At 43.5% G+C, this 18,567-nt stretch overlaps 1 protein-coding gene across 10 annotated transcripts in view; it reads left to right on the top strand.

Moving 5' to 3' along the window:
* CASK (calcium/calmodulin dependent serine protein kinase) overlaps positions 1-18,567 on the top strand; it is a 417,331-nt gene that overhangs the window by 81,884 nt on the left and 316,880 nt on the right. For all 10 annotated transcript variants that reach the window (XM_073566047.1, XM_073566045.1, XM_073566050.1 and 7 more), the window contains exon 2: positions 13,039-13,151. In XM_073566047.1, the coding sequence (XP_073422148.1) occupies positions 13,039-13,151 (113 nt within the window). The remainder of the gene's footprint in view (positions 1-13,038; positions 13,152-18,567) is intronic.

Genomic DNA, 18,567 nt, shown 5'->3' with positions numbered 1-18,567 from the left:
CGCGCTCGTAATGCAAGCCATGCCCCTGAGAGCCTGATGTCTAGTGGACTCTAAGGCCTCTTTCGCACATCAGTTTTTTTGCATCAGTCGCAATCTGTCGAATTGACGGATCCGTCGCAGATTGTGAAAAACCGATGCGACGGATCCGTCGCATCCATTTTTCTTCCGTTTTTGACGGATCCGTCGAAAGAATAGATGGAAAGAAAGAGGGAATAGATACATTATCTGTGGTAACCTCTTAACCTCTTCCCTTGGATTTTCCCACGCTTCAGAGTTCACTCCAGGTCAGGCTGTGAGGGGGCAGAGCTTCAGTGACATCAGCGCTAGTCACTGAACCCCCACTCCCAGCATCTCATTTATTTACAGCCGGTGTGGTTGCATTACCGCATCGCTCCCGGTTGTAAAGTATTTACCCCCCCCCCAGATATGGATTACACCCTGGGACTTGCATACAAAAACACCGGGAGCACAACTATGGGGTGGTGCTAAGGTTAGGTTCCCAAACTATATGTAAATTTAAGTATAAACCTAGCACTCAACTTAGATGCGTGAAAAAACAAATTTATTGTAGGACACACAAAACGTTTTGGTCTGTTTTGACCTTCAGTTACATGTTGCACTCAGTATGCAAGGTACGAGAATGTCTCTGATGCGAGACCTGACCTGATGTGCTTTATAATAACGGAGATCCATGTTGGATCTCCGTTATATTATAAATGGAAGGTGACAAGGTGACATTAACCCCTTATTACCCCACTTGCCACAGCTACAGGGCAAGTGGGAAGAGCCGGGCAAAGCGCCAGAATTGCACCTTTTCTGGGCAGCGGCGGGCTGCTATTTTTAGGCTGGGGGGCAAGATCAAAGGCCCCTTACCAGCCTGAGAATACCAGCCCTCAGCTGTCTGCTTTAGCAAGGCTGGTTGTCAAAAATGGGGGGACCCCACGCCATGTTTTTGTAAATTAAAAAAAACAAAACGTGGGAACCCCTCTATTCTTGCTAACCTTGCTGAAGCTGACAGCTGAGGAATACAGCCCCCAGCTGCGAGTTTTGTCAGGCTGGTTATCAAAAATAGGGGGAGACCCACTCTGTTTTTTTTTTTTTTTCTATTCAGCGCGGGAGCGCCAGATGAATACTCCCAACCGCCGCTCCTGCTCTCACGGCAGTTAGTGGTAGTAGGTGTCGGATGATGGGATCAGTCGTCCCCATCAGCTGACACCAGTGACCAGAGGTAAACTGAGCATGCTCAGTTAAAAGAAAAAAAAAAAAAAATGGAATCCGTCGTCTAATTCCGTCATTTGACGGACTACGACGGATCCGTCGCTCATAGGCGTTCATTGCAGACGGCGACGGATCTGTCACTGTCCGACTTCTCGACAGAGACAAACGTTGCTTTGTGTGTCGTGTCTGGCTGCCGGACAGAGAATTTCCAACGGATCTGGCGAAGGACAGATGAAACGTGAGGCCATCCGTCGCTAATACAAGTCTATGAGAAAAAAACGGATCCAGCGGCATCAGTCGCCAGATCCGTGTTTTTTTTTTGTTTTTTTTTCAAATTTGACAGATTGCGACTGATGGCAAAAAACTGATGTGTGAAAGGGGCCTTAGCTCTTCCGTGCTGACCCCCCATGACATTTGCCTGCTGCCTTCTATGCTTCTGGATTTTTTTCAGAATCACTTGCACTATATGCAGACATGTTGAAGCATTGCTACATATAGCAGAAATCAGTGTCTCCTTTTGAAGCTGTGCTACAGGCAGGGTTTCATAGGTGTTCCGTAATGACCATCATGGGGGCCATCAGCTTACACCAACCCCCCCGGCTGTCATGACAAGACATCAACGGCCAGCAGTCGCATCACTAATACACTGATGGCTGGAAGTAAGCACACATGTGGTCGTTGGTGCAAGTTAAATGCCGCTCTGAGATTGCCAGCGTTAGGTAATCTCCAAGGTATCGGCTACCGGGGTGGTTGAGACCCTGGAGAACATGATTCCAGTTTGTTTTACCGTCCCCAGTCTCGTGATATGATCTAGCATACCAGAGGAGAGAAAAATGGGGTCCCCCCTGCACTCTTTGGCTCTGGCCCCCCGGCGTCGTGTTCCTGGAAAAAAAGGGCGGGCGCGGGCAATAATAGAGTTTTCCTATTGGTTCATTTTGATCACTGTGATAGGGTCTATCACAGTGATCAAAATAAAAAAAAGGTAAATCAGCCACCCCCTTTATCACCCCCCTTAGGTAAAAAATATTAAATGTTTTTTTTTTCCGTTGGTATTGGGACTGGGATTAGGGTTGGCGTTACAGTTGGGGTTAGGGGTGTGTTGAGGTTGGAATTAGGGTTAGGGTTGGAGTTAGAATTGGTGAGGCGGGTTCCTCTGAGGTACATCAGAGGGTCTCCAAATGCGACATGGCGCCTGCCAATTTTTGCGTTCAAAAAGTCAAACGTGCTCCCTCCCTTCTGAGCTCTGCCATGTGCCCAAACAGTGGCTTTCCCCCACATACGGGGAATTGGTGTACTCAGGAGAAATTGCACAGCAAATTGTGGTCCATTTTCTCCTGGTACCCTTGTGAAAATAAAAAGTTTGGGTCTGAATGATATTTTGTAGAAAAAGTAAAAATGTTCATTTCTTCCTTCCACATTGCTTTAGTTCTCGTGAAGCACCTGAAGGGTTAATAAACTTTTTTTGAATGTGGTTTTGAATACCTTGAGAGGTGCAGTTTCTAGAATGGTCACTTTTGGGTATTTTCTCTTATATTGACACCCCCCCCCCCAAACTCCAAATGTGAGGTGGTTCCTAAAATAAAAAATTGGCTTTCTAGTATTTTCTCTTATGCCTAGAAGCATGCCATACTTGATGGACTCTGCTACATAGAGGTGATGCACAGATTGCCTCTGTGTGGCAGAATTACAGAATTACTATGAGCACCGACCACAGGGTGGCGCTCATAGCAATCCGGTATCAACAACCATGAGACCCCTGGTTGTTATGCCAACTCATCTCTGACCCCTAATCACATGACGGGGGTCAGCGATGCGCGTATTTCCAGCCTGGCGGCCGGAAACGCTTGTTAAAAGCAGCTGTCCATTTGACAGCGGCATTTAGCTAGTTAATAGGCACGGGCGGATCGCAATTCCACCTGCGCCTATTGTGGGCACATGTCAGCTGTTCAAAACAGTTGACATGTCCCGGCTTTGATGCAGGCTCACTGCTGGAGCCCTCATCAAAGCGGGGTATCTGACCTTGGATGTACTATTGCGTCCGAGGTCAGAAAAGGGTTAAATCTAGTGATGGGCGAGTAGCATCGTTGCTCAGGTCTCCCTGTGCATGCTCGGGTGGAGTCCGAGTATTTTGACGTGCTCAGAGATTTAGTTTTCCTCGTCTCAGCTGCATGATTTGTGACTCGTAGACAGGATGAGTATACATGTGGGAATTCCCTAACAAACAGGCATTCCACACATGTATTCAGCCTATCTAGCAGTCGCAAATCAAGTAGATGGGGCGACGAAAGCTAAATCTCCGAGCACGCCAAAATACTCGGACACTCGAGCATGCACAGGGAGCCCTGAGCAACGAGTATACCCCATCATTAGTTAAATCAGATCAAACAGTAGAGTAACTTCAGTTCAATGGTTGTGACAGACTTAAAAAAAAAAAAAGCAAAAAAAAAAAACGAAGATCCTTCCGACTATATGTTGATATCTCCCCAGAGATGACAGAGGCAGCTTGTATTTAGAAGTGATTTTACTGGAGGATAATCTATTAGATGACTATATACAGTTGAGGTAAACGGGTCACACTGTTCATTACAGATGAACATTTGCAGACAGGCAGTTTCTCAGTGTGATATTGGCTGCTTTCAGATTCTCACTCTGTGGAGACCCTCACTCAGTTACACCTCAGGGGCTGAGCTGTTTTCTTCCCTCTGAGGCAGGGGTCCCCAACCTGTAGCTCTGGAGCCACATGTGACTCGCGGTCCCATGAATTGTGGCTCCATACAAAATACACCCCATATAATGCTGCACAAAGGTTAGTAATGGCCCCATAAGATGCTCCATAGATTATGCCCCCATAGAATATTCCCCCATATGCTGCCCCATAAATTATGCCCCCATATGCTGCTCCATGGAATATGCCCCCATATGCTGCCCCATAGATTATGCCCCCAAATGCTGCAAAAAAAATGCCATATTCACCTGACCGGGGTCCATCGCTGCTCACCACTGTCTGCACGTCCTCTGTCAGTGACTGTTCAGCCAGCAGAGGGCGTGGCGCGCTCTAAGCACGTCACTGTGCCCCCTGCTGGCTAAACATCACGGATACAGGAGGCAGCAGACGGTGGTGAGCAGTGTGGGATCAAGGACAGTTGAATATCGCTATACTCACCCGTCCTGGAACGTCTCTGCAGCCTCTTCTCCACTGTCTCCCTTCCTGCCTTCAACGGTCACGTGATACCACTCATGAATATGCGCATATTCACGAGTTTAATGAGCGGTACCACGTGACCGCTGAAGGCAGAGACAGTGGAGAAGCGAGGGGGCTGCAGAGAGTGCCAGGACGGGTGAATATGATCTGTGACACCCCCGCCCCCAGATATGACTCGTGTATAAGCCGGGGGGGGGGGGAGAGAGACATTCAGCCCAAAAACATGGGCTGAAAATCTCGGCTTATACACGAGTATATATGGTATTTTGTGACATGACTCTGATTTAAGGGCAGAAAAATTAAGTTTGAAAATTGCAAAATTTTAATTTTGCCAAATTTCGTTTTTTCATAAATAAACAGTCATATCAAAGAAATTTTAACACTATCATGAAGTACAATGTCACAAAAACAGTCTCAGAATCGGTGGAATCCGTTGACGCGTTCCAGAGATATTACCGCATAACACTGGTCAGAATTGTAAACATTGGCTTGGTCATTAAGTACAAAATTGGGTCCATCACTAGGGGGTTAAAAATCCATCCATTCTTGAGAACATATGATTTTCCAGACTTGCGTTGCTTGTTTTTGCAATTGCTTTACAATTTTACCCATTTAAGGAATTGCTCCACTAGTTTTATATTGATGTCCAATGTTCAACATTATAAGTGCAGGACCGCAACCCCTAGCAGTACCGGAGCTCGGATTAGGTGTTATCCGAGCATGCTCGTATACTAACAGTGTCTTCGGGGTGCTCGAAAAATGTTTGAGTCTCCACGCCTACTGTTAGCCCAACACATGCAGGAATTGCCTGACAACTGCTAGACATGCAGCTGCGGGGTCGCTAACACTTTTCGAGCACACCGAAAACACACTTGGTTAGCACACGAGCATGGTCAGATAACGCCTTACCTGAGCACATTCGCTCATCATGATTAACAATTTCTAATAAATAGGAGTGGTTCTGTTACACTTGGCAGCAGTTGACAAGGTTGTACTATTCAGTTTGGCAGCTGGTAACTTGAGGTGTGCCAATATGTTCGGCAATCAGTCGCCAAATCCGAATTTGCCGTGTTCATGTTTGACAATTTTTTCCAAATATATTCGCTCATCTGTGCTCCCATTAACTCCAATGGCGTTCGGTGAATATTGCAATTACGGCGATCGTAATCCGAACCGAATGTTGAAATATTTGCTCATCTCTAATGGTAACACCTGGCTGATGCTGAGAACAGCTGATTGGTGGGAATGCTGCTGTTGGACCCCTCCTATTAGCTATCAATGATCTAGCTTAACCCCTTACCAACACATGATGCATAATTATGTCATTTGTTGGGTCCCCTTCTTGGATGCAAGCTCAAAAGCCAGCATTTGTCTCTAACAGCAAATGGTGGAACTGAGCTCTGCCTGTCATTAACCTTTTAATTATGCCTATTCACCCCTCTCAACACCCACCCCCCACCACACTTGATGACCCAACTACAGAGGGGCCAATGGTCAGCTGGGCAACTGCTGAAGATGCCCATGACTGCCCTTACATATAAAGACCTTGATTTTTACTATATGCTTCAATACAGTTGTGTTGTAATTAAGCGAGTGGGAGCGTTGATTCTCAGGAGTCCAATGCATCAGACAGATCTGTAATTTGTGGAGCAGGGAATGCCAGGAGTTAAGGAGATTCGCAGGACTCCTGTCCAGTGATCATAGATTACTGACCGGTCTGATGGACCACAGCCCCCCTATTCAATGCTCCCATTTATTACTTGCAGTATATACAGTAGTCCAATCTATGAAAAAAAAATATAAAATGAATGAATCCAGTGGGTAAAAGTTATTGCGGAGAAAACTGATATTCTCCAGAATTTTTTTCCCCTATAATCCTTACAACAGCACCCAAAAACTGCAATAAAATCAATTGCTGAATTATTTTTTTGCGTAATTTCACTGCACTTGAAAATTGTTTTTCTTGTTAAGTTAAGTTTTGTCAGTGTCTGTTTAATAAGTGATTTTCATGTGGTGTTATCCCCTTAAAATACTGCAATCTTCATATTATATAGCACTGTGTACTTATAATTGCTTATTTTGCCTTTCTACCCAGTAAATTCTTATAATATTTACTCTATGTAGAAATAGTCTTTATTCCCTTCAAAAATCATTCCCCTCGTCATCTCTTGACCCAGCTGCTCCGCTCCTCTCCTTGCTAGAGACTTTTACACTGACTACTGAAAGGAAAAAGAGACCTCTTGTTTTTACACAGAGCTTCGAAGGATTCAACTAGTCAGTTTTTAATCACTGGAGATGCCATAGACCTAATGAAAAAGAAGAATTAGCTACTTGAGCAATTGTAAGTGCACAGCTCTATATTACTTCCCAGCAACATGCCCGCTGTCTTGGTATCATATTTGTTTCAGATCTTTCCTTCACTCCCCACATCCGATCACTTGCTCACTTATGTCACCTGCACCTCAAAAACATCTCTAGAATTCAACCTTTTCTTACCTTTAACTTGGCAAAAACTCTCACTGTAGGTCTTATTCATTTTTGCTTAGACTATTGCAAATCTCTACTACTTGGTCTCCTCTTGCCAAACTCCCCCCTCTACAATCCGTCTTGAAGGCAGCAGCCAGGATCCTATTCCTTTCCAACCGATGCCTCTACCCTGTGCCAGTTGTTGCACTGGTTGCCCATCTGATAGAGTTCAATATAAACTTCTCACTGTCACCCACAAAGCGCTCCATTGCTCTGAACCACCCTACATCTCCTCCTTAGTCTGTCTACCATCCTACCCGTGCCCTCCATTCTGCTAATGACTTAAAACTATAAAATCCTAATCCAAACCTCCTTCCAAGACTTTTTGAGTGCTGCTCCAATTCTTTGAAATGCACTACTCTGGACAATTCAGTTAATTCCTAATACCCGCACTATTAAGTGTGGCTTACAAACCCATTTCTTTAGTATGAGTATTGCTTCACCTTGCTTATCTAACTATCCGTTTTTGCATATATAAAATCTTCAAAATCATGACCTTCATATCATCTGATCACACTCCCTCCACGCACTTAATAGCCCTCTGTGTCCGTACACATACTGGCTGTTGACCGGTTCATGCAGTGTTATGTGCATACCCATTTTATTAGATTTTATCACATAATTTACCATTTACCTTATTTTTCGGACTATAAGATTTTTTTTTTTTTCCCAAAAATTTTTTTGGGGAAATGGGGGTGCGTCTTGTTGTCGGAATGTACTTGCAGTTAGTGTGGTGGACTTCAGACTTTCATATAATGTCGCCGGAGCCCCCCACAGCATCGATAACTGCCGCACCATGTCGCCAGAGGCCCCCCCCTCCCCGTAGCACTGAGCACCGCCGAAACTGCCGCACCAGGCTGGGATGGGAGCAAGATCACCGCCCGACTCCTGCTGCCACCAGCGCTGCCGATTTCCCCCCCCCTCCCCCCGGGTAGCATAAATTCAGGGCTGTTTAATGTACCCACATTTGATGCATTAACTTTTTTCCTTCTGAAAATTTGGGGTGCGTCTTATAGTCTGAAAAAGATGGTACCTTTTGTGTCTCCCGTATTTCCTCATAGATTGTAAGCTTGCAAGCCGGGCCCTCACTCCTTTTGGTATCTGAGTTGTGTTATTCTGTAATGTCTGTTATTGTCTGTACAAGTCCCCTCTAAAATGTAAAGTGCTGCGGAATATGTTGACTATATAATTGCAATATATTAAGAGGATTAAAATTTTGATGGTAGCGCTTCTTTAATGTTAATCATGGACAGCACACAGATCACACGTGTATATGATTTTCATGGACCCATAGACTTGTGTTGGCACTTTATCTGTGATGCCACAAAAATGGGCAAGTCTCTGATTTTTGCATTGACGCATCGTTTGGGAAAAAACACAAAACCTGGACATGTGAACTGCCCCATTAACTATACTGGCATGTGTTCTATCCATGCGCACCACTGATGTCCGCATGTCACATGCACGTGGCATCTATACGAGGCCTTGGGTTCCATGGACACGGCTGGAATGGGATTCTGTATTGGGTGTAAATGTGGTGCCGGAGTCTTTGTTGTATCCCTTCCTCTTATATCAGGATAGCCTTTCTCAAAGCTTGTAATGTTCCTGCATGCACAAAGCCTTAATCATGTTATCTGTGGCTTATGACTGCCGCTATCAGCTATATTAATTGGCCAGACACACTACATGGTAGGCTAAAATCAAACTACCCAGCAGCCTGGTGAAATGCTGGCCGTGCATGCACTAAAATCTATATTTTACACTAATTAGGAAGCAATATCTGTTAGACGGCGCTTTATTGTGATCCGTTTTACATTAGTTCTTAAAAAGCCATCTGTTTTTCCCATGTTGAATCGCTATTACAACAACCTTTTTAAATATGCATTCTGAATAATTTGGACACGCTACAATGAGTGTAACAGCCAGCTTTTCAGGAGTTCTGTCTTATAATTTCGCATTTATTAAAAGAGGCTTAAACAGATGTGTTAGGCCATGTGCACACGCTGCGGTTTTTGCTGCGGTTCTGCTGCAGTTTTGGCCCTGCGGAACTGCATCAGTTCCGCAGACATGGTACAGTACCATGTAACCCTATAGGTTTTCAAAACCGCAGTGCTCACGCTGCGGTTTTGCTGCGGTTTATAAACCGCAGCATGTCAATTGTTTCTGCGGACTCCGCTGCGGTTTCACACCTTTAACATAGAGGTGTGAAACCGTAGGCCAAACCGCAGGTCACTCTACCTGCGCTTTTACCTGCGGTTCCGCGGGAAAAAACCCGCAAGTGAATCTGCAGCGTGTGCACATAGCCTTACACTGGTCACGCTTCTCTCCTCTTTCTCTACCATCACAGCCATCGTTATTGACCCTCTTCTGCTTGTGATGGGGAGAACGTTACAACGCTGTAAGGACAATCCTCCTGCTGATTTATTGAGAGGCCAGCAAAGACCGAGAGGATGCCTGCCAGCGTTCAGGACTCTGCTGTTCCAACACCACAAGCATGAATGCTAAGTTTTCTGGTCAATGGAAGTTCTTATTGCTGAGACAGTGTTATTTCCCTACAGTTGTAGCTTTTGTTGGAGGCAGATCCTGGATGAATTTATGAAATCACTAGGAAAAAACCTCCCTTGTTCTTGCATTCAATCCTCAAAGAAATATTGAATCTCCTGACTGAAAGATCAGGAAAACTGGAGATCATGACTTTCCCATAACATTCCTGTTCTAAGCCTGTACCATTTATGTGGCTGCATGTTAGGCGTATTGCCCTATGACTTGCAACTGAGTTTACAGTGCTACTTCAGCCCTCTAGCACTTCCCAAGGTTGCACCCAGAACTTGGTTAAGTAAATTTGGTTAAATTTTCTTTTTCATGCGTTTTTAGATGCTGCCATTTGTCCATTTGGTATATCATGTTTTAAAAAAGCTTGCTTTATTTTTGATACTTGGTGTCTGGCTTTGACAATACTTTTTGATAGTCACGTGCAGGTTAGATGAGCTTTTAGTGCATTTCTGCAGTGAAATCACCCTAAACTCTTTTGCATTTATCTGTATATTCGTGGTTCTCGATGCCCCCATCTGTAGTGAAAGGAGAACTGGTCCATCTGGAGATGGCTGCTGAGGTGCTTTCATATCCGATAGTATTTTACCACTGGTGATAGTCATCTTTCTGACTTTACTTTGGTTTATGTTCCTCTAGATTCTTCAAAGCTACTTTTGAAATAATAACTTTTGGATTTGAGAATATGGTTTTGGTTTGGCCAAAATATAAATTTTTATTCAGTTGATTTCAGCTTTTATATTTCTCAATTTTCTTTTTGTTGCTAAATAATGCTGTTTACAAATGAACACAGTTTGTATATTAGTGGGATTGTAAATCTAGAGCCACACATCAGTTTTGTAGCAAGTAACTCAGTAAAGTTGTAAAACATCCCCAATTTTTTTTTAAACTGTAAACCCCACTATTGTCACATTCTGTCTTTTTCGGGTGTGTGTTTCAGTCTTTGTCATGGTTTCTAGCTTTAATCCTGCATTTTATTTCTCAATACTCTGCCATAAATCGTGTTACATCACTACAGCACATCACATGGTCAGCTAGAACTAGTGCCAATCTGCCTGGGCGACACTGTAATTAGCCTTTTTATGTTTTCCAACGTAAGCTAGTATAGTATAACCATATAGTCAGTAAGGCTGAAATGTCACCTGCTCCATTATAATTATGTGACAGGAGCTGGGCAGTCATCATCATTATCTGTAATAGCAGCTTCTGTATTCCTCCCTGGAATTTTCAAGGTGGTAGTAGCAGAATGATATACATTGGGGTACTATTGGCATGCTGGATAATTTAAAAATATACTTCTACTTTAATGACCTCAAAGTATCTTTATAGCGCTATGGAAGACAAGGAAATGGGCGACTTTGTCAGTCTCAGATGTCACTGTGTCTCCTCAGAGTTTTCAGCATTTGATGTAAAGAGTAGGCTGAATACCTATACTAAACGGCAAAAGGTTAAAATTGTAAAGTGCTTGTAGAAAGAAGCAGGTTTTCAATTTCTATATTAAAAATTCTCCATTCACAAGAACGTAGTGCTTCTTGGGCAACAAGCAGTAAACTATAGCAGATCAGTGGTATTCAGTGTAAGCGAGGAGCATGTGAGTTACAAGCTCTCTTGCGGTAGAGCTATAACTGCTGCTCTCTTGCTGGACGTGTGCCTGCTCTCTCCTCCTCTGCATGCAGATCTAGAGCACACACTGTTCAGGCCAGCAGCGCCACAATGCCGCTCATCCTGTCAGGAGTGCACTGCCCCTCGGCAAGAAGGAGGCCAGGAGGAGTTGGCGAGCAGTGGGCACCTGATTGGGTATATGGGACTATTCTAAATGACGCGTATACTAATGTCTATGGCCAGCTCAAGACCCTTTTTTGTTGGCATGAAAAGGTGACATAGCATAATATATTGCCCCTGTTTCGGCGCCCTTTCAGACTTTGAATTTGCTGTATGTCATGAGTGTGTGGAAGACTGCTGGCTAATATTCGTGATGTGGCTGTATATATATTTTTTTTTACCCCATTTCTGAAGATGCCTGCTGCCCTCAGAGTTGATTTAACTTTTACATTTACTTTTTTTGGTCATAGCAGCTTCAAAGTGATTTTGAAGTTTGATTAAAAAAAAAAAAAAAAAAATTCACTATTGCTTAGCGCCTACTTGCCATAGACTGAGTGGTATCCCCTGCCTTTAATGTAGTCTCTTTGTAAAGTGCAGCAAGGACCGGGCATGTCTCTAGGTCAGCAGGCTGCATGCATTCGGTCCTGTCGCCCCCATGCACTCCTTTCTTGTCTGCGTTGCTTCATTTGCAAAATAGTATAAATGATGCCTTATTTTTCCCATTTCACAATTTGACCCAATTTGAATTCTTACGCTTTTCTGTAAGGGTTTGGTGAGGATATGGTCTGTATGAGCCTCTTCATGAAATCTGGGCGGTGCTGTAAGCTCTGGAAACTTTCAGAGGCCATGTGAACGATTCAGGTGATGTGATCACGGCAGGGAGGTTCAGGTCATGTGACGGCACTCCAGAAGACTGAGAAGGAGACAATTGCACAGATGTAATTGCGTTACAAGTTGAAGTGGAATAATGGAGAGAAATCTGAAAGCAGACAACCCCTTAAACTCTGCAGTTAAATGCAACAGTGATGTTTCTTTTTATGGGTGCAGTTTTGATGGATAGATCTGAAGTTTCTAAAAAGTTCAACCTTCTAAGGGTATGTTTCCACGTAAACGTTTCGGGTTGGACGCTGTGTACAGCCGCAGCGTCCAACCTGTAGTGGCCAGATGTTAGCGCATAGTGGATGGGATTTCATGAAATTCCATCTCCACTATGCGTGCGTGGACATGCGGCGTGTCTTTCTAGACCGCAGCATGTCGGTTTATCTTTTGAAGACGCTCCATCTCCGCAAGATAGTCATCCATACAATGTATAGGATGCGGTGATTCCTCACGGTTCATTAAACACATGCGGAATCACCGGCGTTCAAAAGCTGTCAGCACTTTGGATGGAGCAGACATGTGCTGCTTCCCAAGCACTGTCTAATACTGACCATGGAAACATATCCTTAGTCTTTGCCACATTTTGTAGGAAACATGATTGTATATGGTCACAACATGTGAAAGATCTTTTGATGCTGGTAATTCGGGTTATTAGACCTGTCGTCAAGCCAAGGTTTGTGCCTGTAATACCAAATGTGTTACTGTCGCACTGTTGTGACATTTGGCCTTTTAAGGTGCAATCATAATTTATCAGAAAAATGGCCAAAATTCTTCTTCTTGCAAAAATCTTAAGGGGGAAAAAAAATTGCACATGGACGTACCTAGATTTCTCAAATCTTTAGTTTTTATGCAGATGATTAAAGCTCTATGAAGTCTCTCATTGGCGCTGTTCACACATTGTAAGAGCCGTGCGTCTGAAGTACGTCCTGGCATATACTGCTGTGTAGCCACATAGTGGGGTGAGGGTCCCAGGCTACAGTCGGATGCATTTCCTGAACAGTCTAGATTAATGTTGAGCGTGGAGCTGTGTCCAGGCATTAACTATTCTTTTCCCTCTGCAGGGGTCCATTCAGTGTGGTCCGAAGATGCATCAACAGAGAAACAGGACAGCAGTTTGCTGTGAAAATTGTGGATGTTGCAAAGTTTACATCAAGCCCAGGATTAAGCACAGAAGGTAGGTTTGTCTTTCAAGTTGACATTTAATTTGGCCTTAAACTCTTGCCCCCTTCCTTCCAGAATGCAGCATATACATACAGGCTTGAGTATAATGAATGTTCTAAATGAAAATTACTGTTTGTCACGTTGACTAGTCATTGCATCAGATTTAGCATTAATTTTGTTACTAGCATTTTTTCCTTACTAATCTAGTGGTGTTCATATTTTACAAAGTGATGAGCTTTTTAATGGCTGCTTAGCGAAATGTGCTACATAATACTTGATGTCAAATCTATGGAATATGTAAAGTGAACTGTGACAATATTGGTTAATTTCTAGTATTCAGTGCAAAACCTAATGGCGCCAACTTGAAGTTATCTGAATGGAGTGTTGGTCGATCCTCCGCACTGCCGCTTCGGTTATCACTATAGGGAGTGCCAGTGGCAGCTGAAGGCAGCGCTTGGCGATCTCTTGTGTGGTCCATTGTGAATTACTGTAGCAGAGGTTCACATGCTCGACCTCCACTCCATTCAGACAGTGCTCTTTAGAGCCCCATTCTCAGACTTGGTGGAGCCCCAGTGGTGGGACTCCTGCGCTAGGTAAGATATCCATGATCGCTAAGGCTGGGTTCACACTGCGTTATGGGGCAATGCGCTGACGGATCTGTTACATAGTGGCACTAACGCTATGTAACGGATCCGTTAACGCACCCATTGCCCGCAATGATACTAACGCATGCCAAAATCGGCATGCTTTAGAAAGTATGCGTTAATTCACGATGCACCCTTCAACGCTGCTTGCAGCGTTTTTGGGTGCGTTGGCAGTAACGCACAGCGAACGGACTCGCTTGCTGTGCATAGAACTGTATGGGCTAACGCTAGGTAGCGCATGGTACCTGAGCGCTACCTAGCGTTAACGCATACAGTTAGCGCTGGTCACTAAAGATGTAAATAATGACATCAGCGTTAAACGGATGCAATGTGAACCTAGCCTAAAGGATACTTTCCCATCTTGGTGTAATCTCCTTTTAAGCACCAATTTCAAGTATGTATGAATAATTGAATAAGACTGCTTCTTCTGTAGGACAGATTATGACTTACACAAAATTCATATGTTTCCAGGTTGGGAACATAACAAAGTATTGAGATCCCCCTACCAATGAAAGAAATTAACCGAGGGGTGGAGTACTCCTAGAGCATTGTATACCCAAGGAAAAGCCTGCTGGAGTAGCTGCAAACCACCTAGAATAGTTATTAATAACATATATGTTTAAGGCCTCATTTAGACATCTGTTTTTCCTTTTGTGCAAGGAGTCTTCCACTCGTACAAGTCTGAGCATTTTTTAGCATTGTAATAGATATAAAACATTTTCTTTGTAAAAATACAAAGATTTGTTATAGAAAACCAACACTGATGAAGGTCTATGCGTGTTAGTGTGTTGTGGTGTTTTTTGTGTGCATGCACGAGGGGAAAAAAGTCTCAGGCCTGTATCTAATCACTATTCCTGATGATTTGGTGGTACAGATCAACTCTTCTGTTTGTGATGTACTAATTGTCCACCGACTGCTGATGTCAGTGGGAAAAGGTTTGGTCATGTTGCTTTTCAACATGCCCCAGGGGAAATGCAATTCTGCCTGAGGAACTCTTGGGAGATGTCAGGTGAACATGCTTGGGCCACCTTTAGATAAAGGGAGAATGCTGTTAGTTGTGACCGGGCATGTAGAGGATCACTACAATTGTGGTGATATCTAGTGTTGATAAGGAGGCGGAGACTCCCCAGAAGGCTGAATTCACACGATGTGGAGGTCCAGGTGTTGCAGCCTTAACAGGAGCTTTGCATTACGTCAGTGTGTGTCACAAGCCATTTACCTGGACGGGTAAGCTGCTGTGTAACTGTGAATATGGCAAATGGTTCTTTACAGCCTTATGAGGAATATAATGAAACGCTAGAGAAAGACCCTGGGTAAAAGGCGGTAGTTTGGGTATTAGACCAGTTATGGGGCCAGGGTTGGCAACTTTATTTTGGAAGCAAAAATGCACCCATACCCTTGTATAAAGCTAAATTAAAGCATATCCTAGTGTGTGAGCAGAAGGGCTGGGGTGCAGGAGACCAGAATACTCCTTTTATGATACTTGTGGTCATTAGTGGACTCTCGTCCCCATCTAGGCCCCTGTGCCTCCTGTACAGACAGTTTATAGCAAAGTTGTAAAAGATCCTGCATGGATCAGCTATAAACCATTTCCGGGCAAATTTAAAATGTTATCGTTGACGTGGTAAATTGAAGAAAAACCACCACAAGCGAGTCTATACTAACAAGCCAAGATCCACTGCAGGCTGCACTGTGCTCTGTGTTTTACCCCCCGCAGGGAGCCAGAACCTGTGATTGGCTGCTGTGGTCGGGTGATTTCAGCAGCGCTGGATGCTGGTAAGTAACTGTAGGCGAGTATACCAGGAAAGATCTTTGAACAAATTATTAAACAACATGTATGTCAATACCTGGATAAGAATGAAGTGATTAAACAGAGTCAGCATGGGTTTCTAACTAATAAGTCATGTCAGACTAACTTAATTTCCTTCTATGACGGTATCACTGATTGGGTGGATCAAGGAAATGCTGTAGATATAGTATATCTTGACTTCAGCAAAGCATTTGACAAAGTCTCTCATACAATCCTTATTGAAAAAATGACTAAGTATGGAATGGACAAGGCAACTGTTAGGTGGATTCATAACTGGCTTAGTGATAGGACCCAAAGAGTGGTCGTAAATGGCTGCACATCCAGTTGGAAGAATGTCTCAAGTGGGGTACCACAGGGCTCTGTCCTGGGCCCTGTATTGTTCAACATCTTTATCAACGATTTAGATGAAGGAATTGAGGGTAAACTGATTAAATTTGCTGATGACACAAAGCTAGGAGGGATAGCTAATACTAGAGAAGAGAGAGAGAGGATTCAAAAAGATTTAAATAAACTGGAGAAGTGGGCAGCAACTAACAGAATGGTTTTTAACAGGGAGAAATGCAAAGTACTACATCTGGGCAATAAAAATGAAAAAAGCATATATAGAATGGGAGGAATAGGGCTAAGTGACAGCACATGTGAAAAAGACTTGGGTATACTAATAGATCACAGACTGAATATGAGTCAACAGTGTGATGCAGCAGCAAAAAAGGCAAATGCAATTCTAGGATGTATTAACAGAAGCATACAGTCTAGATCACGTGAAGTCATTATTTCCCTCTACTCCTCTTTGGTCAGACCTCATCTGGAATATTGTGTCCAGTTTTGGGCACCACATTTTAAAAAAGACATCAACAAACTGGAGCAAGTTCAGAAAAGAGCGACCAGAATGGTGACCGGTCTGCAAACCCTGTCTTATGAGGAAAGGTTGCAGGATTTGGGAATATTTAGTTTGCAAAAGAGAAGACTGAGAGGAGACTTAATAGCTGTCTACAAATATCTAAAGGGCTGTCACATTGTAGAAGGATCAACTTTATTCTCATTTGCACAAGGAAAGACTAGAAGCAATGGGATGAAACTGAATGGGAAGAGACACAGATTAGATATTAGAAAAAACTTTTTGACAGTTAGAGTGATCAATGAGTGGAACAGGCTGCCACGAGAAGTGGTGAGTTCTCCTTCAATGGAAGTCTTCAAACAGAGGCTGGACAGACATCTGACTGGGATGATTTAGCGAATCCTGCTTTGAGCAGGGGGTTGGACCAGATGGCCCAGGAGGTCCCTTCCAACTCTACGATTCTATGATTCTATGATAGCTTAGTTTATCTTTTAAGTTACAAAGCCAACAGTAGAACTTTCTATTTTACGCAGACAACCTCTTTTAATGTTTAAAAATACTAATAATATACTTTGGTCACAGTCTGGTGTTGGCAATAATTGCATTAAGGTATTAAAGCTGCAGAGGCCGCCTTACAGTGAATATTAGACACAGCTTGGTAATGGTGTCTCTCCTTTATGTCTTTTCCCAGGGGTAAGTAAGGGATCAATTTTGTCTCCGTCCCAGCATACTTCTCACAGGGCCCAAGTTAGAACCGTGCTCTCTAATCCTCCTAGGCAGGCATGCCAATAGACCCTTGGAACGGTAATAAACCCATCAGTGTGCCTCGCTTAACAATAGTAATGTGGCATTCTATTTTATTACATTATTTAGCTAAGAGATCACTCTCCAGAGTGAAGGTTAGAACTTGTGACCAGACCTGCCTACCTGTCCATAAGGGTGGTGTGTAAGGGGAACACTACTGTGCCCGTCCCCCTCCCCCCATGTTCATTAAATGGCTGTCAGCTGAACAATCTGTTGGCTAAGGCCAGGGTCACACATGTGAGACACTCGCACGAGTCTCGCATCTCAATACCCGGCACATAGAAATACACGCAGCCGCACACTCTGGTCCCAAGTGCTGGGTATTGATGTGCGAGTTTCTTGCAAGTCTGACCCCGGCCTAAGTGTGTCCCCCAAACGCTAGTCCCTACGACACCCCCCCCCCCCCCCCCCCCCAGCCTGCCCCAGCATCTATATACTGAATAAGTTACACATAGGTGGTGCAATTTACTACTTATGTGACTTCTGGAGGCAAGTGGTCACTTGGCATTTTATTTAGGGGTACCAGACCGCAGGGGTATGAATACAAGTGCACATCACAATTTCACAATTTTCAGATTTACATTTTTCAAATGATTGCAAAACCGTGCATCATTTTAGTCTACTCCTTCACAAATCCTTGCTACTTTAAGTTGGTATAGCAGATTAATCCCAATAAAATACATTTCCTTTTTTTAGGTCTAACATGAAAAAAGTGTACATGTTCATGGGGTATGAATACTTTTTTGAAGGCACTGTTAACTGATCATACACAGGATCGCTTGTGTTCTGTGCAAGCTTCTGTCTGTCTTTGGCAGAAAGTTATCTCAACGCCCAGCGAAAGGATTGGCAGCTGAAATTCAATAGGCCGGATCCCTCTCCCTCTGACCTCACTGGGGCACATATTGGGTGGTTAGGCTGACTTTCATATAATGTATAGAAGGACCTGAAGGCTAGGCTCGCTTTACTATTTTTTTTTTTTTGTCTGCAAGTGTGCTATTTAGCATGAGATTCAAGATATGCAAGGTGAGAGTCCCCATAATCGTATATTAAAGAAAAAAACCACGGTTCACAATAAGTGATGGTCACAGCTCACCTCCTCCCCTTCTCTTTACAAGATCAATGCACTTTGCTCATATATGAGCATGACTAGAAAATTCTTGTATACAAATCAATAGGACCACAGCTAGTCTAGCTACTTATGTCAATATGGCTGCTGAAAAGAAAGGAAGGTATCAATCAAGAGGCTTATTACATGAGTATCACAATATTTGTTTAAAATGAAAAACAAATTGAAAACCTAATTTAAACAGCCGGTCATTTTCTGATAACCCTT

Source organism: Dendrobates tinctorius, unplaced genomic scaffold (genome assembly GCF_039654945.1).
Source record: "Dendrobates tinctorius isolate UK_male_01 unplaced genomic scaffold, ASM3965494v1 ptg000016l, whole genome shotgun sequence".
Classification (NCBI taxonomy): Eukaryota; Metazoa; Chordata; class Amphibia; order Anura; family Dendrobatidae; genus Dendrobates; species Dendrobates tinctorius.
Note: the sequence above shows the minus strand (reverse complement) of the source record. Positions and strands in the feature narration are given on the sequence as shown.